Here is a 25202-nt window from a genome sequence, read left to right as displayed (position 1 = left end):
TATATCCGAGGAGTGCATTCTTGAGTAATATGTGTTTGAGAGTATGTATGTGCTGTCTTTACGATTCATACAACAGTGTTGAAGGAACAGGTTGATAAAAATAGGCTCTACTCTCACTCCATGTTCAAATGGATGAGAATAAATGCAAAAATGTCATTAAATTTATACCCAGTTACAGGAGTTGCTGATTAGTGGCCACAATGATAATTGTGGTATATGCAAAGTTTGAAGGTTGTGCACATTTACCAGTTCCACCATGTTCTGAAAATGCTTTCTTTTCTGTACAACTACAATTTATAGAAATCTCATACTATATTTCCTCAGTTTAAATCAAAATGCATTTTAATTTCTAATGAGTTGGTCCTAGTCACCTGCCAATTGTAAGAAGAAGCTAAACCTCAAGGCTTTCATCTGATGGAGAATTTCTAAGCTATACAGACTATCTTCATAAAATATCAAAATGTTCACAATTTACTGGGTAGACATTTTAAAGTAGTTGTGGAGGTATGTATTTACAGATATGTACTTCCATCAGACGATTAGGTGACTACAGACCTCTTACACAGATTTAGCAAGATGGTACCTCAAGCTCACATTTTGTCATTCTATCTCAGGCAACGATCACAACAGCTGCCTGCCCTCACTGGCCTGTCCGAGAGAGTGCGCCTGCAGTGGCACCGTGGTCCGATGCAGCCGCAAGGAACTAACTCTGCCTCCGCGCAACATCCCATCCGGCGCCACAGAATTGTACGTCGGCTAAGTAGTATTAATTTGACGATGATAAATTGATGGATATTGATTTCTTCGGTTATTTGCACAAGTAAAGACCTTGACAACAGTACTTATTCAGTGTGCGGGAAACGTCAGAATGGACAAATGATAGAACCAGGGGATCAGACATTACATAAATTGCACAAACAAGGTTCAGGAAGTTGTCTGGAAATAATGGATGGGATTATTTGGGTATGTCGTCTGTGAGTCAAAATGCCATCCCCATATATATTCCAACTGAATTTAAATAGACTGATTCGAGGGAAATTTTAGATGGAGGAATGACTTTTGATCATTTTTTATTTTTATTTTACTCCCATCTTGTTTCTTTTTTCTTTTGTTATTTTTTTTGCTCATATGTGTGTACATGTGTAACTTCGTGGGGAAGAAATTGATACTGAGACGGAGCCTGTTAACATCAGCTTTCAAAATAAGAGATAAAACGTGCATGAAGTTTAATAGTTGAAGCCTGTCACTGATCCTCTTCATTCATCATTTTTTTTTCAAATGTTTTACTCGGATGAGTGTAAAATATTTCATTAAAGCATGTATATGTATGTATAGTATTTTTCATTCACATGTGCATTTGATTGGATCTTGCTTAGAAATTATCTTGCTGTAGTAAGGAATGACAGTTCATGTGAAAGATATAGAAGTATCAAACTTTGCAATTACAATGCCACTGTAGCACCTCAGTGGACTCAAAAATGACCCCAACAGAGTACAAAGGAGTTCATAAAGTGAAGAACATCAAGAAAAAAAAAATCTTGATATCAAATATCTCAAGAATGGGAGTCAAAGTCTAGAGTACTGCTCTGAGATCAGTTGCCAATGTTAAATGTATATAATATGTAGATTTTACAACCAGGATGCAAGCACACTCCTCCGTCTATCAAAGTAGACTGTGCTTGTGACCAGTATCATTTTCCCCTCTGGTTCTGTTTTTGCAGGTACCTTGATTCCAATCAGCTGATCACGATACCAGACAGGTTGAGCAGTCTGAAAAGTTTACACACACTGTAAGTGAAGTTTCCACATACACAATTAGCAGTTCTGACAAATTAAGACTCATCTGGGCCATGTTCCATTCAGTGCTTTTGGCTGCAATGGCAGCACAAAATAATCAGAATTACCATGACCACATGAATATCCACCATCATGAATGCAATTTTTTTTTTACTGTCATATCAAATGGGCCACTAAAGTTCCTTCTTCCATGCAGACTTGTAGCCATATATTTCAGAAACTCTTGAGAAACCCCCAACAATTCTTGATACAAAACACAGTGGTAGGCAAGTACCATATTGTCAGCCTGCCGTACAAGTGGCACATGGAGAGACTAAAACATGTTTCATGTTAGTGCTGTCTTTGTTAACACTCCTGTGTCATCACTGCGAAAAATGTTGATTAGTGCTTACTCCCACAGGAATCGATTCTTCTATTAGTTATACTGTGTGATTAATGCAATATATGTAAGATTTGGGTGAGTACATTCATGAATGCACTGATGATATGCAGGTACGATGTCATACCAAATTGCGGCTCATATTCTCGGAAATGACATTGTGACGAGTGACATGTCATCCTTGAAAATAATGACAAAAGATGCAATGACAACACCATCTTCTTTAGATACTTCTTCGTTCATATCATCACCTGGTAAACTCTCGTGGCAAAGCCAGGAGAGGAAGAGTGTCTCTCCTGACCACATATTTATTAAGTTATCAGAAGGGAAGTGAGTTACCGAAACGGTGATGAATTATGCAAAAAAAAAAAAAAAAAAGGAAAGAAGAAGGATCCTCACTTAGGTTTCAGCACCTGAGAAAAAAAAATTAGCAGAAATCCACATCATAATGAACCTTTCAAACACAATTAGGGCTGATCCTGACCAAAATGATGATGATTTCTACAGTCCCACATGAAGTCAATTAAGTCTGCCTCAAGAAATGATTCTGACCGGGAATCGAGACTCTCTCCTGTCATTCCCATCTCCTGGATGAATGCCGGTTTAATCCATTTCGCAAAGAGAATCCTCTTCACTCACTCACTTGCCCCATTCATAATACTGTAACTGAATTACCTGATGGTGGTTTTGCATCTCAGTCATTCAAGGATATAGCCATAATTTCATGAGATACACAGTGAGACACATGTACCCGAGTGACCCATCTTCAGTGTATTGTTCTTGCTAAGTATGTTTGACTGGAAATTAGGCTGATTTGATTATAACTATGTCATTCATTAAGCTGTCACATCAAAGTGATTCTTTCATACTTACATGTGACAGATTCAATGACAGTTGAGACAGAAATGTGATCAAAGAGATAAGTTTTCTTTGTGCAATTTATCAAAAAGATTTAGATATTTGACAGACATTGTTTAGACTGTTTATGAACGAGGCGTCAAGCACTGAACCTTGCCCATGGGAGTGTTAATTGGTGGGATTGTCATCAAAGATATTATCAGCAATACTAAACAAACAATGCCTGGAAATTCTGCAGCTAGCATATTACATTAAGTTTATAGGTCTTCATTTCTAAGTCAAATGCAATTTTTGTGTTTGTCTTAAGTTATTTTGAAGAATTAATCAATTTGTTTGTTCCGTGTCTATTTTTAGAAGGGAAGAAACAAAGGGAAGTAACTAATTCAGAAAGATGGATATCTTATGTAGGATTCAATCTTTACTGAAGTAAAGCATAGAGTATAGAATTATGAAGACACTATGTGTCATTCAACTCCAATGTTGGATGAAAAGGAGAGTGATGTTCACTGCCCAAATTATTGTGAAACCCTTAAAGAGGAAATCCAGTCCAAATATAAGTTAGTCTGATAAAAAAGAGTAAAATCTTGTGAGTTCAGTGGTAAAAAATTGACTGAAATCGGATGAAAAATAAGGAAGTTATGAAATTTGAAATTTTGCTAATTTCTTCGAAACAGTTCTTGTACAATGGATATGAATATGCAAATGGTGAGCTAACCATGTCATACCCTCGCAATTTTCCATTGATCGTGTCCAAAAAATGACAAAAATTCAATGTTTCTATCACTGAAGTCTGAAACATGATGTTATTCCTGGTTGAATAACTTCAGAATAGTGATCACTTAGATATACAAGGATTTGAGCCTTGGGCATAATTGCATTTTAATGAAAAGCTGGAAATTTAAAAAATTTTATGTGCAAACTATGTGGTAAGTTGTGAGGGAATGACATGCTTACTTTGCGATTTGCATTTTCATAATGAAAAAGTGAAACTTCAAAATGTCATAACTTCCTTATTTTTCATCCAGTTTTGATCAAAATTATACCGTTGAACTTGTAATATTTTACACTTTCTTATCAGACTAACTTATATTTGGACTCGATTTTCCCCTTTAAATTTGTTATCAGGAATTACTGTGATGGGACTGATTTCAAAGATGTGTTTAATGGATCACAAATTCATATAGGACTTGCCATCAGCTGTAGGGTTATCATAAAATCTGTATATCATAATTTCTAGGGAACCTATACAGGCATTTATTTTGATTGCTCAGTTGTTTTGATTTGTTTGGATATCACAATATACTTTAATCTTAATCAGATGTAAACACACTTCAATTTATGGTATTGCAGGTATCCATGGAACATCCTTCAGAGAAAATATTATTGTAAATTCTTTGGTATTTTTAACATGTAGATATGTGCAATTTGTCATCCAAGCTGCGATATATGATGTCGAGTAAAACTTGTTTTGAAATAGATTGAATTGCATTGGATTGATTTACTATGATTCAGTGAAGTTGAACTATTTGAAACTTCTTCTTCTTCCTCCTCTTGGCAGGGATCTCAGTATGAACCAGATAGCGATGCTGCCCGACTATGCCTTTGCCAACATGAGCAAACTGTCCACTCTGTGAGTCACGCGGCCGCGCCGTACATCTGTCTTCGGCGTTCGGCCACTCTCGCAAGCGGGAGAGTCATGCTCCTCTTGTCTCCTCGCATCCCTTACTCCCCAACCGAAGCCCTTGATCCGTGTGCTTCTCCTTTCCTCTCTCCTCTATGCACTTCCCTCGTTTGGTCCCACGAGATAAGCCAATCCCCCTCCCCCCACCCGCCACCCACTCTACATCCCCTCTATCCTATCTGTCGTTTCCCTCTCTTGTATAGTAAAACATCTTTTCACCTGCATTTTGTTGCCAGGATATCTGCTTGTGTACCTGTTGCAGACTAACCCTGTGTATACTTGGGCAGACTTGTTTTAGCAGCAACAGCTCATCCTCAATGGTTTAATATTTGCTCAAAGGTATACAATGTCATGTTCTTCAGTCCATTTGACTATTACCATATCTTTACAATTTAATTTCATTTTTAAAATATGGCAAGATTTCAATATCAAAAGACCTATTCTGAGTAGGTACACAGTAACATCTACAATTTTGTCATCAGTGCACTGAAAGAGGAAAAAGAAAAATGGGTCTTTGGTCAGACCAAGCAGGTATTATTCAGTCAAGTCTTTAGACAGCAAGTAGTATTAAAGTCAGTGACCTCATCAAGGCTCGTCAGCCCTTTGTGTAAAGGTTCCATCTGTGACCTTTATCAAGAGGGGGAAAGGCAGAGGTGACAAAGAAGAGTTAGTTTTTGACGTCCGGGGAAGGGAAGTAGAACCCGTAACAGACCTTGGCTGAGCTGATGAAAGCAGTGATAATCAAGTGTGGTGCGTCAAGAAGAGCCCCCTCCAAAAAAACCGGAGGAAGGGGATTTCCCCTCTCCCTGGCTATATGTATGTGAGTAACAGGGGTGCACTCTTAACACCCCGTGCTGAATGGGATTCATTTTGAAGCTCCCCTGGGTCTGTTAGATAATCTTTCTTGTAGTAGAAGCAATTCATGGTGTAATCTCCACCTATCGTTGCAGAAAACTAGGTTGGAATTGTCTGGGTGCTTTGAAAGGAGTAATTGAGCATCTCATTCACTTGTCTAGAGTGCGCATTATCACAAAAAATCAAACAAACAAACAATCAAGTGTGATATATGTCACTGTGCATCTTCTTCTTGAACGAATCACATCAAATGTTCACCCTGCCACTGCCGGTGCAGGCACGAGTTTTGTTATCACCGCCTTGTAGTTCTGTGAACCCAAATTAGTTGCAAATTGGATTAGGATCTGCCGATTTCCTGGCACTGAGGACAACGACGCTTATCCTCCTCACCGGGGGTAGATGTCACTCAAGAGCCCCCTCTATCTCTTTCCTATCCTGGTCATGCCATGCAGTGCTGTTCGTCCTTCTCGTGGCGCTAACCCTTCACTGTGGTCCCTGTAACACACATCTCACTGCAAAGTATGGATTGCTCTGTTCAACTCTGATTGTTCTTTCTCTCCCTTTCCCTATATATCTTTCTATCTGTTTCTTTCCCTATATATCTCTCTACCTCTCCCTTTCCCTCTATATCTTTGTATCTCTCCCTTTTCCTATATATTTCTCTATCTCTCCCTTTCCCCATATATATCTGTATCTCTCCCTTTTCCTATATATTTCTCTATCTCTCCCTTTCCCTATGTATCTCTATCTGTCCCTTTCCCCATATATCTCTCTATCTCTCCCTTTCCCTATATATCTCTCTATCTCTCCCTTTCCCTATGTATCTCTATCTGTCCCTTTCCCCATATTTCTCTCTATCTCTCCCATTCCCCATTATATATCTCCCTTTTGATAATAATAATAATAATAATAATAATTGCATTTATATGGTGCTTCATACCTTTTCCTATATGTATCTGTCTATCTCTCCCTTTTCCTATATGTATATCTCTCTCTCCCTTTCCCTATATATCTCTCATCTCTCCCTTTTCCCATATATCTCTCAGTCTCTCCCTTTTCCTATATATCTCTATCTCTCCTTTTCCCTATATATCTCTCTCCTTCTCCCTATATATCTCTCTATCTCTTCCTTTCCCTATATATTTCTCTGTCTCTCCCTTTCCCTGTATATATCTCTCTCCCTTTCCCTGTATATCTCTCTATCTCTTCCTTTCCCTATTTATTTCTCTATCTTTCCCTTTCCCTATATATATATCTCTCTCCCTCTTTCCCCTTCCAATATTTCAATGCAACTTGTGTTTGCCTTCTTTGTTTCATTTTTTTTTTGTGCTTTGCTTGCCTTTGAAGAAAGTAGACACTAATGTGAATCCAATTTCTGCACTTTATTTTTCCTTTGTCCCAAATATCTTGCCTTGTGTACTGCTTTGTATTGGTAATGACCAAGTTTTTACTGCATTGAGTGAATCTGTTGAAAAAAGGAGCAGCAGACACAATAGACTATAGAACTGTTGATGAAGACTTCATCTAAACAATTGCTCTTAAGTTCCTTCATAAAGCTGGTTCAATACACAGATACTCAGTGACTTTTTCCTCTACAGTATCATGAAATAACATTGAAGTCCTGAATTAATGCATTCTAATAATCATGCTGTGTTTATGATTATTATTTTTTGTTTGAAATGGATAGGTAAACGAAAACAAATGAAATGAAATGACATTACATGAAATATATCCCTCCCTTTGTAAATCAAGTCCTTGCCTTTGACTACCAGACAACCACTGGTAAACAAGTAGCAACAATTCTCTCTTTCTTTTATCAATGAAAGCAAGTTCATTCTCTTTTCTTTAAAACATAATAATCTCTATGCACAAGTGGATGAAGACATATTGGCTTTACGAAAAGCGTCTGTCTCACAGTAAACCAAGTAACCAGTCATTATCAACACGTTCTACTTTTGGAATGATCACAGTTGAGACAGGAAGATATGTTGTGTATTAAAATCAGCTTTGAATGTGATACTTTATTTTTTTTTATTCTCTTATTTCCAATTCTCCAGCATCCTGAGTTACAACCGAATCAGCTGTATCCCATCGGGAGCATTCATGGGTCTGACATCCCTCAGAATACTGTAAGTATTGATCGCTCAGCAACATCATTATCCTTAAATCCTATAGGGAGGGGTTTATCAAACCATTGATCAGCCCAGATAATTAGATTTGTAACTTACTTCTGATTTCGCCCTAGCTCCTGGTCTGTAACATCCATGCCCCCGAATCAAATTGCTGGAAGGGTTATGGTTTGAAAACATTCAGACCAGAATTCTCAGTGGTAGCATAACTGTGGTACATGGATTATTCTCATTTTGACTGCGCATATGGGCTTGGCACATTACATATCCTGCTTGGCATCCAATGATAAAGCACACCAACTCATGCGTGAAGGTACACATATTCTGTGCTTGTTGGAGTTGCTGGACTAAATCTCAATCATGGATTGGATTTACATGACGCTTATTGTTGTCTGGAGTACGGGACTAGATTGATTCAACTTGACAGTTTCTTTGCATTGCAATCGGCGAGTAAATTTCGTTTCTGCGGCACTTATGTCTTTCTAGGTGTTACTTGATACGCGGGGAAAAATAATCCAATCGCACTTGCACTTTCGACATGTGCATTGTATTGAGTTTTGGATTTAGTTACTGATGCGTTAGCAATACTGTCGGTTCGTGCAAAGAGTGGTTGGGGAAATATACTTATTTATACTCAATGAAGCATTCTATTTTGAGGCGGGAAAACAAGCACAGTTGTCAGCTTCTAGTCTGAATCATTGTCAGTGCAAACAGGATAGAAGCCTGTGGGGAGCCAAGCGCCATCCTTTTTTTCTTGGAGATTGCGTGTGGACAAACCGTGAATGATGACGTACTGACTCCGATCCGCAAACATGCTGCTCGCGAAATTGTTTGGAGAGTTTTAGTACAAATTGTATTTGTAGGATTAAGAGCATGCCTATTGATGTTAAAGGGACAGTTGGTCAAGATCATCTAACTTGAAAAGATTTGTGGATAAGATTGTCCCCAAGTGATATCATTGGAAAGTAACATAAAGCACACATAACTTGAGGTAATTTTGCTCATTCTGCTGCCCTTGGTTTGGTCATAGATTATTCCAATGAGCACCACTACATCAGTGTAGTCTGAGTAATTGCAAAGGATGGAATGCAAAGTTGATCTCATTTGTGGGAATCATTTTAATGTGGTGTGTGCATCTCAAAATCTGCAAAGATGAGGCTCATTCTTTGAAATTTGTCATCAACTATGTCAGCATTTCTCAATTCTCAGCCCCCCCCCCAAAAAAAAAAAAAAATGCTCACTACAAACAAGAATGGGACAAAGAGAAGGGTTTTCCTCTTCTACAAGTAAAGTGCTTGAAAGTACCACAAAGTTTTCAGCCAACTAAAATGTGAACTCTATACCATGAAGCTTAGTGTCGTGAACCCTTTGATAGAAGTCCCAGATTCCTACCAGCGTGATGTGACTCATTGCACTACAATTCAAGGAAAATATTGGCGTGCATGCAGCAGTGAAAATGTCAGCCATCTATCACTCGTTTTTGGCACACGGGACGAAATTATTCCATGCCAGAAAAGGGGTTTACTTCACATCACCGCAATTCTCTGAACAACTTTTGTTGGAATTTGTCTTTTGTTTAAGTTTTGGAAGTGGGATTTAGATAAAATTTGTTTTTGGCATGTTTCCTGTCCCCTCATATCTGTCATTCTGCCCGAGGCATGCACAGCTGCTGATATAAGCCAATGAAACAAAATATTGACATTTTTTTTTTTGTCTATAGAGTACCAAAGTGTGATGTTTTAGCCATTCATTGCCATGGAAACTGAATGTAACAACTGCACCTGGCCCAAATTTCTGTGAACACTATTGTTGCTAACCATGCTCACACCTGGTTTGCACCCAAGCTGTGAAGAAAAATACTGTGACATCATCACTTTGGTACTCTATATGCTACCATTTCACCGAAAAAGAAAATAAATTAATGAATAAAGATATAACAAAAATAACCTCAATTTTAAGCTGTGGCTAGCCTCTATTATCAGCATTATTTGTGTTTAAACTTTGGTCTGGACCTCCAGCTTTCATTTGCAAACCAAGGGCTCCTTACTTTTAATTGTAGCAGTATATCAAGTGAATATGTTGGCCTTCTTAGAAAGTGTTATCACAATCTTCACAGCACATCGAGTGAGAAAGCTATTTTGATTGATAGATCGCTCTTTCAGTGAATGACAAGTTGTGGTTTGTATCAAGTGGAAGTAAAAAGTTGTACACCCTCGGGTGTCAGGAGATGACTAAACTATTAAGGATGTGTTAAAGTCTTAAGTGGAAACACCTTGCAGTATTCAAGTTCAAACTGAGCAGACCCCTATATATCTCATTATCTCTCTTTTCTCCCATTTTGTCCTCTGTCTGTCTGTCTGTTTATCTCTGTTTCTTTCTCTCTTTCTTTCTCTCTCTCTATTTCTCTGTAGTATCCCTAGACCCAGCTATCTATCTGCATATAATTACAGATCTCTTTTATCCACTATGAATCTCCCGACCCATTTTCCATGGAGCATGATATCTGTCATCATTCCTGCGAGTCCCTAATAATCAGATTTGGATGATAGCTGTTATTAATCACATATTAAGTGAGGATTGATGTGATAATCCAAGTGGGCCGCCCGCTCCCCCAAAGGGGGTGGTGAGGACATCGAAACAAAGCTGTGTGATAGTCATGGCCTGTTCCGAATGAAGATGTTCTCATCTCCGTAGCTTCACACCCAGTTTTGCTCTGGAGTCCTGGCTCAGTGCTTGTGTATGGAGTGTGCAGTCACATCATCACTTATACTCTGTATATGGATATCGTAGTGGTATAAATTAACTGACCTGATTTTATCGTGGTCACAATGGTTTGAGAAGAATTTGATGCGCAAGTTCCTTGTCAAATACTCTGTTAAATATTTTGTTTTCTCCCCAGATCTCTTGACTTATAACGAGTAAGGTATATTTGCATATAAAGAGACAAAAAGGAGAGATATGTGTAGATGAATTGAGATTGTGAGGTTTCAGGGTTTCATAATTATGTGCTTTGATCTTTGCATCAGCCACTTTGAAAGTTACTTCATTGTACAGAGACCATATTAGGTTTTCAGTTTTTTGGCAAAAAGATTCCAAATCATCTAGTTTTTATGTTTAGCGGTTGCACCACTAGGCTAGTAATAGTGCGATTTGCAACATGTCAATTTTCATAGGTGTTTCAGATGTCCCAAATGTTTAAATAAGATTGAAAATTAATCAAAAGGGTTATCTGTACTTCAGTTTAAAGTGGAATAAAGTTTGATTGGAGACAAGCTTCTTTCCTTTCGCAGTTTTTTTTTTCTTTTCTGGAAGTGACATTAGTTCTCATTGATTAACCCATTGATGACCAGTCCCGAGTATACTCGGGCAAGTGTCAATGGGAAATGCGTGTTGTAGCAAAATCAAACCTTCCTCAGCGGGTTAAAAGAGATGAAGTGTAAAAACCACATCATAAATTCCAGACATTTGAGCAATCATGAGGATGATTAACAATCAGTGTTCCAGAACTGAGTAAACAGAGAATGAACCTGTCAATCATGAGGAAGGAAATCTGCCCCAAAATACCACAAGAAATCGTAATAACAGTATGTTTTCCCTGAATACTAGCTGAGCAGCTTTTAAACAAACGAGCCTCGTCTTATTTTTATCTGATATCTATAGAGTATATTTGTCAGCATATCGCTAGATGTTTTCCTTTGCCAGTCAAAATCAAATTACCGGCAAATTGTTTGCATCCCGCCGGCTTCTGCTGCTTCAAAGTTATGGTCATTAAAATCCTTTGCCCATCAGTGAATGCTGATCAGCAATGGCACATCACGCGTGGTAGTTAATGACATCTCTATTGTTTCATGACTCAACATGGCATCCGCACACTCTCTCTCGAGTGTTTACCCTCCACATTGTCCGTCGTTAATGACATGTGAATCACCTCAGTAACGATTGACGATTGTCATCTCTCACTGCACGCGATCTTCGATTGGGGGGAAAACACAGGAGTGTGTGAGGGTTGCACTCCGCATAACATTGAAGGAAATTAATGTCATACGTTCAGGAAGCCACTGTAACTGGGTTTTGTTTTTTTCGTATACTTTGTGTACAGTTTCCCACTGAGAACGTCATGTGGAAAAGCTCATACAAGCACATCATTTTTTCAGTGCAGGAATACAAAAAGACAGTGAGATTTGGCCATGCCTAGATCATTGTCTTTATGCATGAGTACGGACAATCTCTTTAAGAGATCTTTGTGTTCTCTGAAAGCGATTCTGCCAATAGGGAAGCAACAGCTATTAGAACGTTTTTTTATTATAGTTTTTATTGTTAATTCAAGGACATATTTGCTAGCAGTATTGTAACCCTTGAACTAAAATGATACATTGAAATACATAGAGAGAACCTGAAAAAAAAAACCCCAAATCTAATGAATATACTCCCGTTTATGCAAAGAATTGCCTTGTTAAAGTTTAGTTTCTTTATGTTGCTAAAATTCTCTAAGGCATACTGTGAAGAAAGACTAACTAGAAGTGCATTTCTTTAACAGCGATGTTTGTTTGATTTTGTTTCTTCCCAATACAGCTCTCTCCATGGAAATAACATCTCGGCCATCTCGGAGGGTACCTTTGAGGATTTCAATTCTCTCACACACTTGTAAGTAACTAAAATGAAAACTTCACAAACTGTGACATTCTTTTCATTGCCGTATCCCATGTCATCAAAGACTATGTGCTGGACCATATCCAGAGGAGAAAAAAAACTTTTAAGAAGAAAATCCTACATGTGAATTTTACCATTGTAGTTACTAGGTTTCAGTTATGTTGTTTTTCCTTTTTTGTTTTGCTTTGTATTGATGTATTTTTTACTAGGTGTGGTTTTACCAAGTAAAGGGAAAAGAAGTATACACATTCATGACCATGATTACTTCAAAAATTGTATTTTAAGTGTAGATTTTTATTAATTTTTGGTGGAAATAAAAAAGATAGTAATTTCCCAGTGTTTTCAAGATACAATAATGTTTATACTTACACGTATTCTCAGCAACAAAAAAAAAAAGACTCTTAGTCACCTACCCAGTACATGTTAAGCTCAGAAGGAAAATTCAGAGACACTTGCATGGCATGCAAATAGTTTTGATGTCCATAGGAACAGTCACCATGATATTATGGAGACAGGTCGAGTACTAGACACTTGCCAAGTAAAATCCCAAGTTGAGAGTTCACACCCCTGCCCTGTGTACATGAGGGGTACTGCCTTTAACATTTAACAATCAATGCCTATAGTGACTAAGATCAAAACTGCCAAAACGTCTGCTTCATAGTTCCTGACCCTCCAGATGGCGGCACGCTCGCAACTCAGCGTCTCCAACGATTCCAGCACTCAGTCATCAGTCCCAACTGACCCATTTCTCTCCCCGTCCACATCATGAAAGAAAGATAGGGTGAAGAATTTTAAAAAAAAGAGAAAGGAGAAAAATAGAAAGTTATTTTTTTCCCCAAACTTTTGACGTACTCTGTTGTTTGAGTAGAATGCAAATGGGGGGCAGGATACTGCTGATTCGTGCCTGACCACTCCAATTTCCCGGCGAATTGGCGAATCTGGAAGGCCATACGTCTGAAATTGGGTTTGACAGCAGCCATTTTTCCCGCTTCCGTTTGAAGTCCCGATATTGAATAGTTCCTGTGGAATCTGAGTAGCAGAGAAAGGGAATGACCACATTCTGTAGATATTGGCCTCTCTTCAATGGATTTAGCTTCCGGTTTCCAGTCATGGATTCAGCAATGAAAAAAGAAAAAAAAAACATACTGTATACGCCATATATTTAGCCAGTCTAATTTTTTGCGAATCAAGACTTCCTGATAATTATGTGAGTGGTTAAATTTGCGATCATAGAGCACAGTAACAAACAGAGAAATGTATGCATGCACGTTGTGTTCATGTCGACATAAGAGGTAATAATTTTGTGCATTGTTAAATTTGCAAATGGTACCCAACTCACGGAATTCGCAAAAATAAAAACCTCACAAAATATACGGAGTAAGCAGTAATTTTGATGACATGGAAACTTCTTTTCCTGCGTTGAGAAGTAAAAATACCTTGACTTATAATGCACCCCATATTCCATCAAAACTACAAAATATGAATTTTCTTCAAGCCCAAGTAAAGCTGTTGAAACCAATCTCATGAGAGATTCCAATTTTTCTCCACAAGTTGAACATTTTATTTCCAAAGCTTTCCAAAAGCTAAGGCTAGAAGGCAAACCATGCACTCATACCAGAATGTGTACTATTACTTAATTGATGTTTGTTTGGTAAATAAAAGATATGTCACCGCAGGGATATCTCAAATATGCACCTTCTGTGTTTTGGTAGACAAAGCGTCTTGAGTAACTTTTTGATTGGACAGTGGTTGTAAATGTAGGGTGTAAATGTGTCAAGAGCTCTAATTGAACAAAGTAATTTTAACTTTGTGTTCTCATCCCAACATTTCCACTTCAGATTAATTTTTTCTCCATATCCCTCACCCTCTCTGTTTGCCTATCATTTTGTTCCCTTCCCCTAAACATAGCAGTGGGTGTACTGCATTGCAAGAAAAATATGGAGATGTAACAGCTCAATAAGAATGATTTTGTACTCAATATCAATTAAGCATATCTTTGGCTGCCAGAACTGTATACACATTTGCTGTTTTGATGTTAAATGTTCATCTGAGCTGGAAGCAGGCAATAATTACAGTTCACAGTTGAGTGAATTGTTTAATCTGTACCTTGAAGATGGGAAGGGAATGAATTTTGGCACCTGATGGTATTCTCTGTATGAGATACAGCATTCTTCTGCCAGGATGTTGCGTGACAGGATATTTCAGGCCCCTATATATAAACTGCCTTGGATCACGACCAAACCGATAGCAATTAGTGGGATTGCGCAATGTTGGGTGTAAATGTGTCAAGAGCTCTAATTGAACGAGGTAATTTTTATATTTGTGTTCTCACCCCAACATTTCCACTTCAGATTAAATTTTTCCCCTTATCCCTCACCCTCATTCTCTCTCATTATACCCCCGCCAAACGAAGTTTGAAGGGGGTATATAGGAATCAGCGGACGGTCGGGCGGTCGGTCCGTTGCAAATCTTGCGTCGCGAACTACTTCCTCAGTTTTCAACCGATTCCCATAAAACTTGGCACAGATGTGTGCCTTGGGTTGTAGATGTGCAAGACATATTTTTTGACAGTACCCAAAAGTACGTTGCCATGGTAACGGCATATTATGGGCAAAAATGGGTACAAATCTTGCGTCGCGAACTCCTCCCACAGTTTTTGATCAATTTTTATGAAATTAGGTACAGATGTTCATCTGAATATGTTAATGTGCAAGACACATATTTCCGCAGTGGCAAAAAGTGCGTTGCCATGGTAACGGCATGTTATTGGTAAAATATAGGGCAAAATGCTTCATGGCAAAACTGCTTCATCAGTGTTCTTCCAATTCTCATGGAATTCATATTGAATGTTTGTCTTAGGATATAGGTCAGCAAGACACATTTCTTGACAGTGACAAAAAGTATGTTGCCATGGTAACAGCTCACATATTATGAGCCAAAATGACGGAAAATTTTGTGTTGCAAACTACTTCCTCAGTTTTTGCCCAATTTCCATGAAACTTGGTACAGATGTGTGCCTTTGGTTGTAGATGTGCAAGACGCATTTTTCGACAGTACCCGAAAGTATGTTGCCATGGTAACGGCATATTAATGGCAGAAGATCAAGGAAAGATCTTGCGGATTTAACTACTTCCTCAGTTTTTTGACCAAAGCTTATGAAATGTTGTTTTGACCTAAGCTTATGAAATGTTGTTTGGCGGGGGTATAACCAGTCGCTGTAGAGACATTTCTTTTTTTCCTGTCTTTCTCTCTCTCTCTCTCAATCTCTCTCTTTGCCTTACCTATCAGCCTATTGGCCTGTCTTCTCATTCATCAGTCTTCATTGTTACCTCCACCAAGAAGGTTCTGTTTTTGTTGGTGTTGGTTTGTTTGTTTGTTTGTCTGTCTGTTTGCAAAGTAACTCAAAAAGTTGTGAACAGATTTCAATGAAACGCACAGGAAAAGTTGATAATGACACCAGAAACAGAGAGTTAAATTTTGGTAGTGATCTGCACCACCCTGTGGATCCAGGAATTCTTTGAACTTTTTTTGAAGGATTATGTCATTGGCAAATAGAGCCTTGCCCAAGAAGAAACAAGAGCACGCACTGTAGTGCGTGTATTCAAACCTCAATAAATGCACAGCTTCAACTCCAAAGTTCATTGACCTTATCTGCCAAAATAGCGAAAATCCTTCATGAATAAAAAAAAAAATCCTGGATCACTACCAAAGTTTAATCATCTAACCCTGTTCCTGTTGTCATTCTCAACCTATCCTGTAAGTTTCATCCAATTCCGTTCACAACTTTTTGAGTTATTTTGCGCACAGACAAACACACAAACAAACAAACACCGATGAAAACATAACCTCCTTCCATGGCAGAGGTATAAAAAAGTATTACAAATAAAATGCATACATTTCAAAATTCTGGTAGTTAACATGCAGTTCCAGACCATTTTCAGTTATATGACTAGAGATCAAGGTCTTAGACAGACTCCTGAGGGGAGAAGAGAGACTGAGAAAAAGTGGTGTGGAAAGTGAGGGAAAAGAAATAGGAGGATTTTAATCAATCTTGTCCCCTTGAGGGTCTGAAAGGGATATTGGACTTATTATCCAATTGGTGTTTAATACTGGGACATAAATTCTGGTTAAATCATTTCAAAGATAAAATGTCACTCATAAGATTTGCCCTGAAAATTTGCAGTGGCAGTCATGACGGGGACTGGACTGAGTATTTACTAAATCCAATTTCTTGTTTTGCAATGCCTGGAGCAAAAAATGAATGTGATAGGCATAGGCAGGAAGTCACAGTGGTTCTGGGGAATGCCGAGGACGAGAATGGTTGAAATTCTTTGCAAGATGGCAAGAAATTTTCAGGTTACATATTGCGTCCAAAAAAAATTTTGGAAGTATGCTTTGCTTGACATGGTCCCCCAAGGAAACTTATTGGGCATTTTTCTGCTCTCAATTTTTATTTGCATGTGACTGACATAAATTGTCACAAAGTTCTACTAAAAAAAGAAAGAAAGGGAGAAAGGAACTTTGCTACCTGTATATGGGCCAGTTTACATTTAAATTTTCTTTTGACATATTCTGCATTGGCATACATCGTACGGGCAATTTGTTCAAGGAAACTTAATGCACAGCAAAGGCTTGCCTGTCATAGCCATAACCAGCACGGTAATGTATAATCAACATGACTTTTGCTTTTAAAATAGTAGTGAATGGAGCAGATGAAACTAAAGGTCTATTACAAGCAGACATACTGGGCAAGCAGCATTTATTTGTCTGAATAGATTTATAGTAGAGTAGTATATTATCTCATGATTGTGTAATATTTTGTAATATTATATGACCTATATAGATATCAATGTGTGATTGGTCAAAATGCAGTCACGTGACCATTGTCACAAGGATGAGAAGCGTTACATTTCCATAACATGACGTAAATTACGTACAACCATGGAATATAACAGCGACTACGTTAAACAAATGCGTTATATCAGGAGGGGTGACGTCATCAAAAACCAATTGTTATGATGCGCGCAACATACACAGAGACGCTTTGCACATACACGAATGCAATCGCCGTGACCACAGTACACAGCACACTACTGTAAAGCGTTAGCGGTAGACAACACTTCATGCACAGCATACACGCGCTACAAGCGAGAATTGCGAAATTGCAACAGATTTGTTTTTGTCAAACTGTTAGCAGTGTTGTAACTGGTATGGCAGCTTGAGAGAGAAACAAACTGGTGAATGTGTTGGAAGCTATAGAGCCTACTACTCCCGTTAATGTTAGACAGTCGTGACAGGGCCGGAAGGCAGAGGATTTCCCATTCCAATTAGTATTACCACCGCCTGAACTGAGTAAGTTAACTGAGTAAGTTTCTTTGACACCGGTAGTTCTATGCTACTAACCGTTAGCGCTGGACCTGGACCTGGGCCAGGTCCGTAGTCTACAGTTCATGTACCAGTGACTGCAGACAGAAGAGATTAGGCCCTACATTGTTAGAAAGTTCACATTCTCATACATCACCACAAACACTTACCTCAACAAGCTTGCTTTAGACCAAAAGCGGCAGTTACGGTAGTCTTCTACAATTTAAAAAAAAAATAATTTTACAACTGGCATTACAAAATCTAGCTCTAATAAGTCTAACGTTACCGCTACGTAAATAGGCCCTCGATACAGGCCTACGTATGATTGAATAGCGACTGTTCTAGGAATGCTCCTGCACGGCTATATGCCACGGAAGAACGAATTACCGATAGTAGGGCCTACGCGAAAGCCATCATAGTTATGGCTCGGTTTGGCTCGATTGCATATCACTAACAGTGCCGAGCATTGTCACGCGCGTTCATGAATTTGACTGTGGGTTTTAAAAAGGAGAAGTCGTGTTGCTTTATACAGCAGTTTATTTCTTGTACTGTAGGTCATATAATATAACAGATATTGACTTTTTTCCTTCGGTAGGAATATAACATTTCATTTCCCTTGGGAAGTTATATTTTTGTCTCGAAATATTATATTTTTCCTCAGCGCTACGCGCTTCGGAAAAATATAATAATCCTCGACAAAAATATAACTTCCCGCGAGGATCTCAAATGTTATATTCCACCTCTGTTAAGTCAATATCTGTATAATATACTCACTGTGATAGAAATGTATAAATCTACAATGTAAGATATTCTCAGAAATAAACTTGTTGTCTTAGACCAATGAGATTACATCTATGAAATCACAAAGTACTGAGAGCTTCCTATGCCTCATTATTACAGGGCATCCAAAGAACATAGCAGAAATTGTCCTGTAGATGGCGCTATATACATCGTAGTACAAGGTGTAGTTGTGAAGAGATATTTGACAAACATGCATACAATGTACCAACATTCTGCAAATAAATGTCATGCTCTTTTTGCGCTCTTTGGCCATTCTGTTGGAGGATTAAAAGATTAATCATCAAACATTAATTGCCCATTTTCTTTTATTATTATTATAGGACAACACTGTTTATTGCCGAAAATGATGAGTGTCAGATTATCTCTGTTAACTGTTTTTTAGCATTTCTTTGTCTTTCAGTGTATTAAAGTATGTGTGTGTGTGTGTGTGTGTGTATGTCTCTTTGTGTGTGTGCATGTTATCATTTTTATCTGCTTTTGTTTGCTAAACTACCAATTTGACTGACTCAGTGTCCTTGTCATGTTCCGAGACAGGATTATGTGATTACAATTCTCTGTGGGTTTTTCTTCAATTATCTGTGGCAATGATTGACATGAACTGACGTACCCTTTTCCCATCTTCTCCTTATTGTCCGGGCTGTCACCTGCATATAGGGCTCTCGGTGGCAACCCGCTGTACTGCGACTGCAACCTGCGCTGGCTGTCTGACTGGGTGAAGGACGGGTGGAAGGAGCCCGGGATCGCCAGCTGCTCGGAACCCTACGTCCTCCGGGGCAAGCTCCTCCTCACTGCACCATCCAGGAAATTCCTCTGCACAGGTATATATTAGAGAAGGGTCAATGATCTGTGAAGCTTTAACCCATCACATCCTAGGAGAAACTTGCTGCAGAAATTAGCAATTAGAAATTGGAAACTCTGAATACCAGTGCACATCTTACATTAGAGAGGGATTAGGTGGAAGTGGTGTATTAAATCTGCACAAAATCAGAAAGAAATTTGCCACAAAAATTGCCAATTTGGTAAAACAACTTTGATATATTAATTTTGGGGGGACCGTTTCATTTTTTTTAAAATAACAAAAGAGAGAGAAAAAATAATGAAAAGTATCTGTAGTGTGTGAAAATAGCAATGGAAAATTGTCAAGGAGTGGCATTTCCAGTGGCAACAGATCTTAAAATGTGATGTACATTGGACAATGTTCATTATCGAGTCACCTCATGTCAGCAAAGAGTCTGGATATGGATATTTCAGGAAAGTATGAACAAATTCTCTATATTTGACGATAGGATGTTCTTGGTAAAGATCAGTGTTTAGGCAATTTGTGAGGACATACTGATAACATACTGGCTCCGTGATGCTCTCTTTGCAGAGGAACCAGATATCATGATCCGAGCAAAGTGCGACCCCTGCCTCTCATCGCCGTGTGAGAATGAGGGCGTGTGTCTCACCGACCCCATCGAACGCTACCGCTGCCAGTGCCCCGCCGGGTTCAAGGGCCAGAACTGTGAGGCTGAGATCAACGAGTGCGACCAGCGGCCGTGCATGAATGGCGGAGTCTGCGAAAACCTGGCTGGTGGGTTCAGGTGAGTGACGGAAATCTCCTTTACCATGCTGATGCGGCACTTATCTATTCTAAATGTCACCTTTCTACTCACATTAAAAAATGAACAATAGACCAACTAAGCAAGTGTGTGTGTGTGTGTGTGTGTGTGTGTGTATGAAAAATTATGTAAAGATATTTCCAGATATTCATATTGTAATTACTTTATATATACTTTTTGAAAAAAAAGTGCATAATTGTTTTGTTCATTTTGTTATCAAAGTGATAGTGTAAAATTGATTTATTTGTATTACATGGAATCAAGACTGAAGATTACTAGAAATAAAAGTGTGTATGTACCAGGTACTGTGCATGACATATATTCAGCAAGTCTAATTTTTCTCCACTCAGGACTTCCAAAAATTTTATGAGAGGTTGAATTTAATGATCATGGAGTACAGCAATGAACAGAGAAATGTATGCATGCATTTTTGCATTTGTATTTATTGTGTGCTGTTAATTTCTGGAATAGCAGACTTGCAAACTTCACTAAAATAAGAACCCTGCAAAATATATGCTGTGTCCAGTATATTTTCATCTCATATTATATGTTGCTTTTTCTTCTCATCCTTATACAGATGTGACTGTGCAACAGGGTTTTCAGGCGACATGTGTGAGATCAACGTGGATGACTGCCGCGCCCATCTTTGTCTCAACAACGGCACCTGTGTGGACGGCATCAACAACTACACCTGCAGGTGTTCGCAGGGTTACAAAGGTGAGAGGTGACACTGATAGTGGGGTCAAAGGTCGCCAGGGATTACTGTTCAGAGAAACATATTATAATGCCTTTGCCACACAGTTCATCAGTGTCAAGCAAGTTGGATTGACCTGTGTATTTGTACTTTTTAAAAGTAGCTTATTACCTCAAGTATGTTATTCATCAACCAGCAATGTCTTTCAGAGGTGTGATATCCAATCCATGATATGTTCCCACTCAAAAACAAAAATATAATTTTTAATCTCCTTGTGCCATGTTGCTGTTGGCTTGTCAATGATGAAGCAGTTATATGCCAAGCCTACTTATCTGAATATATGCTAAAAAGTGCCAGGAGTTCTCATATTCCCACTACCTATCTTCACACAACCATTCTCGCATAGAACACTTTACTTTGTACATTTCACGGAGAGAATAGCTGTTTTCTCACTCAATCACATACTCAGAATCACAATCTAACATTTGACATTCTGAACAATGTAACTTTTTCAACAAAATATGAGCCTCAAGCAGGAGGATATGGGCATAACTACATCAGCTTCCCAATTTTCATTTTGATTTGGTACTTAACGGCTTTAAGACAAATCATGCAATTCATGTTAAAGTGCTTTAGGAGAGCTGAGTGAAAGCCAAGTATGCTATTAAGATGAGACTATTAATCATAATTGTTATTATCTATTTATTTATTTATTTAATTGGCACTTCAATATCAAATACAAATGGAAAATCATATTACATGATATAATATAGAGAATATGATGATATAGTATAATGAATGGCTGGTGCTTAGCTGATGCCTTCACATTCTGCACATTTTCCCCTGCAATTATCTTTAAACCCTTTTCGTCCCGAAACAGGTGACTACTGTGAGGTAGACATTGACCTGTGCCACCCCAGCGTGGATCCGTGCCAAAATGGAGGGGTCTGTTTTGATCTCGGCCACTTCTACAGGTAAGATCTGTGCCCCGTTTCATAAAAAGTTGATATGATAGCAACTCTTGCTGGAATTTCAATTGTCGTGACAACGGTTAGAATCCAGCTTCCTGATTGGCTGTTGCTATTGTGAGTTGCCATTCCAGCAAGAGCCGCTATCCTAACATCTTTTATGAAATGGGGCCCTGGTCAGCTGACTGTGAGAAACTAGTGCGTACTTAGGTTTGATGGATGAGACTCCAGATTCTTATATATTTGGAGATCCTTGGCCTCGCCTATTGAATATGTCCTTTGACAAGATGAAAAATTTGCTAAAGTTGATTGAAATTAAATATTCTGCATATTTTGATAGTGATGTATGGGATTGCTCTGATTGAATTGAAATGATGGGTATGAATCATTCAGCCAGCAGACTGTGTATTCTAGAAGCAACTTTTTGTACATTTAGCTGTCACAAGTTTGTTTTGTATTCAAATACAACATGTTAGTAACATAATTTTTTGACATTTAGATCTGAAGGATTTTCTCGCATCAGGCTCACTTTAACATTTCTTTGGAGTAGGTAGATATTTTGCCACCATTATTTTTTTTCAAATCAGCTTGAAGTGTAATGTTAAGATATTTGGTTTTTACTAGCATAATGTATGATGCATTATATTTCTGATGAGTAATACTAGTTAATGGCATTTTACAATAATAAACTTGCTCTTTTTTTCCAGATGTGAGTGTCCTCCAGGTCACCGCGGGGTCAACTGCACCGAGGGCTATGAGGACTGCCGCACTCGGACCTGCCAGAATGAAGGTGTGTGTGAGCAGGACCGCAACCAGTTTGTCTGCCGCTGTGCCCAGGGCTACATCGGTCAGTTCTGCGAGATGAACGCCAACATCTACATCAGCGACACGCCCTGCAACTGCCACAACCACGGCCAGTGCTACGAGAGCAACATCACCCACTCCTTTGAGTGCATGTGCCTGCCGGGCTTCTACGGGAGGAAGTGCGAGGTGTCCACCAGCATGAGCTTCAGGCCGGGAGGGGAGTCGTACGTGGAGTACTACCGGCCCAGCAACCTGCAGATCATCAACTTCACTCTGGTCTTTGCCACCACGGAGGAGAACGGCGTTCTCCTGTACCTCGGGGTCATCCACCACATCGCTGTCGAGCTGTTCCGCGGCCGTATCCGCGTCAGCTACGATGTCGGCAACTTCCCCGCTGCGACCATGTTCAACCAAAAGAAGCTGAACCAGGGAGATTTCCACACCTTGCAGCTGGTCCTCAACAAACGCAACGTGTCCATGTCCATCGACGGCGGACCCTGGCAAACCAAGACCAATGCTGGCGAGAGAGACCGGCTGGACGTCAACGCCTTGCTCTACATCGGAGGTCTGCCGGTCAGTCAGCAGAACTTTGCCGTCAACTCCTGGCATCTCCGCAACAAGACTAGTCTCCGTGGTGAGTTCTGAATACCTATCTTGATTTTAGTCAGCTGCTACATAAGTGTCCATATCAGCAAATCTGTGTCTTGAAAACAAAGTTCATTTGCTCTGTCCTTGCTCTGTAGTTCATGCTAGCAACAGTTCATTTCGTTGAATGATTTTGGCGTATTGCTTAGCCTAAATAAAGTGTGATTTCATGGATTAATCAGAATTTGCTGTGGGCAATCACCCATGATAGGTTGCATCCGGGCATTCTTCATAAACCACCAGCCGATGCCCCTGACAAGTGCCAAGAATCGTGTGGGCGTAGTAGAGGGTTGCCCCGCCCACGACACGCCCAACCCCTGCCAGGAGCACCGGTGTCGGAATGGCTTCTGTCTGGTGGAAGATGAGTTCACCTACCGCTGCGACTGCCAGGACGGCTGGATGGGACCCATGTGTGACCAGGGTAGGCCCAAAGATTGCTTCCAAATTTTCTCCCTTCCCGCTGGAGCTGTATTACTTTGAGATGTACAAAAGTGTGTCCCATTGCATCACACGGTCATTAAACCCCTGTGAAATATCCATTTGTACTCTTGGATTTCAGCTTCAAATCACTGGAGCATAGCAGAGGTTACATGATTATAGCCTTTAAGTATTGGGCAATCAGGTACATAATTAATCTACAGTTTGATCTCCCTCAAAGCTCTTGGAGGATGGTCAAATATTATCCATGATTCAAAACCAAGTGAACATTGATCAACTGATGTCTTTTTCATATATTCTCTTTGCACATACAACTATGTCTTTATGCACTACATAAGTTGGCCTCTTTAGGCTTGATATAATGGTCATTTTCGGTGAACATCATCTTCTGAAAAAAAGGTTTAGAATGACTTTTGTTTCTATGGAGAGAGAAAAATGGTAAGGTAAATGTTACTGACATGTCAAGTATGATAATTGGGAAAGATGTAGGAACTGTTACATGGGGAGCTTATTTGCTATTTTGATCTTTGTCTATTTTCTCACTCGTGTAGAGACAACCTGTACTGGACTCAAGACAAACGAGATATTTGAGATGAACGGGTGCCGCACATTGCGACCGATTCGCAACAAAGTCTGCTCTGGACAGTGCGGTCCCTCGTGCTGCCGGCCGCGCAGCGCCCACAGTCGCACCGTCCGACTCCACTGCCCGGACGGCTCCACCAACACCACGCAGGTCCAGATTGTCACGAATTGCGCTTGCCAGGGATGCGCGGGAGGTTAGATTGGTCCTGCCTGCTCCCGTACCGAGGGCCCAGAAACCATCTCACGGCTGTTTCTTTACCCATTCTCTTTCTCGTTTTCTCTCTCTCTCTCTCTCTCACTCAATCACTCACTCTTGTTGTACCTTCATTGTAAGCATTCACTCATGTATAGAATTGATATTGAAACGCAGTGCTGTAAAATGTGTACAGGATCTGTTGATATATTTGTATAGTAGGCATTAATATTCAACAGTCATGCCATTTTGTTAAGTTTTGCTTTTTTGCAGGTGTATAGTGGAGCTATTGATATTTGAGTGTTTTAAAGTCATTCAATTAGAGACAAATTATTCAAATGTTGTTCTTTAAAATCAAAAGATGCTGAGAAAAAAAAATAATAACACATTGAAGTGAAAAATTGACACCATCATAAGTGTATCCATTTTCAGAGGCCATACCAAATTTTTAAACACTTTTTCATGCCACTTTAATGCAAGATTTTCTTTTACTTCTTAGTATGCCAAGATGTATTGTATTTATTTTTGTGACATATACTGCTGTCTCTGGTGTGAATTCACTACAAGTGGCAGTGTTCATTGAGCCTCAAGGGCTGCTTTTGCCCTGACCTGTGTTCAGTTTATAAGAATAAAAATGTCATGTTTGCCACTACACAAGTATTATGCAGTATCTACAGTGTTTTGATAAAATGTAAGAGCACAAAAAAAAAAATAAACTAAAAGAGCAGAAATCAAGTAATTGCTGATCTTGCAATTACAGTAG

General features: G+C 39.2%; 1 protein-coding gene across 1 annotated transcript in view; it reads left to right on the top strand.

Annotated features, from left to right (window-relative positions):
- The window catches only part of LOC139735284 (slit homolog 2 protein-like), a 165147-nt gene extending 140382 nt beyond the window's left edge, over positions 1–24765 (top strand). The window contains exons 22-33 of the mRNA XM_071646040.1: positions 615–747; positions 1722–1790; positions 4593–4664; positions 7628–7699; positions 12272–12343; positions 19169–19332; positions 19884–20097; positions 20693–20832; positions 21690–21783; positions 22485–23215; positions 23438–23647; positions 24216–24765. Coding sequence (XP_071502141.1) covers positions 615–747; positions 1722–1790; positions 4593–4664; positions 7628–7699; positions 12272–12343; positions 19169–19332; positions 19884–20097; positions 20693–20832; positions 21690–21783; positions 22485–23215; positions 23438–23647; positions 24216–24445 — 2201 coding nt within the window. The 3' untranslated portion in view covers positions 24446–24765. The remainder of the gene's footprint in view (positions 1–614; positions 748–1721; positions 1791–4592; positions 4665–7627; positions 7700–12271; positions 12344–19168; positions 19333–19883; positions 20098–20692; positions 20833–21689; positions 21784–22484; positions 23216–23437; positions 23648–24215) is intronic.
- Positions 24766–25202: the final 437 nt, after the last annotated feature.

This window comes from Diadema antillarum, unplaced genomic scaffold (assembly GCF_040938485.1).
Source record: "Diadema antillarum isolate AM-2024a unplaced genomic scaffold, OU_Dant_1.0 seq00000569_RagTag, whole genome shotgun sequence".
Classification (NCBI taxonomy): Eukaryota; Metazoa; Echinodermata; class Echinoidea; order Diadematoida; family Diadematidae; genus Diadema; species Diadema antillarum.
This window is presented reverse-complemented; position numbering and strand designations above follow the sequence as displayed.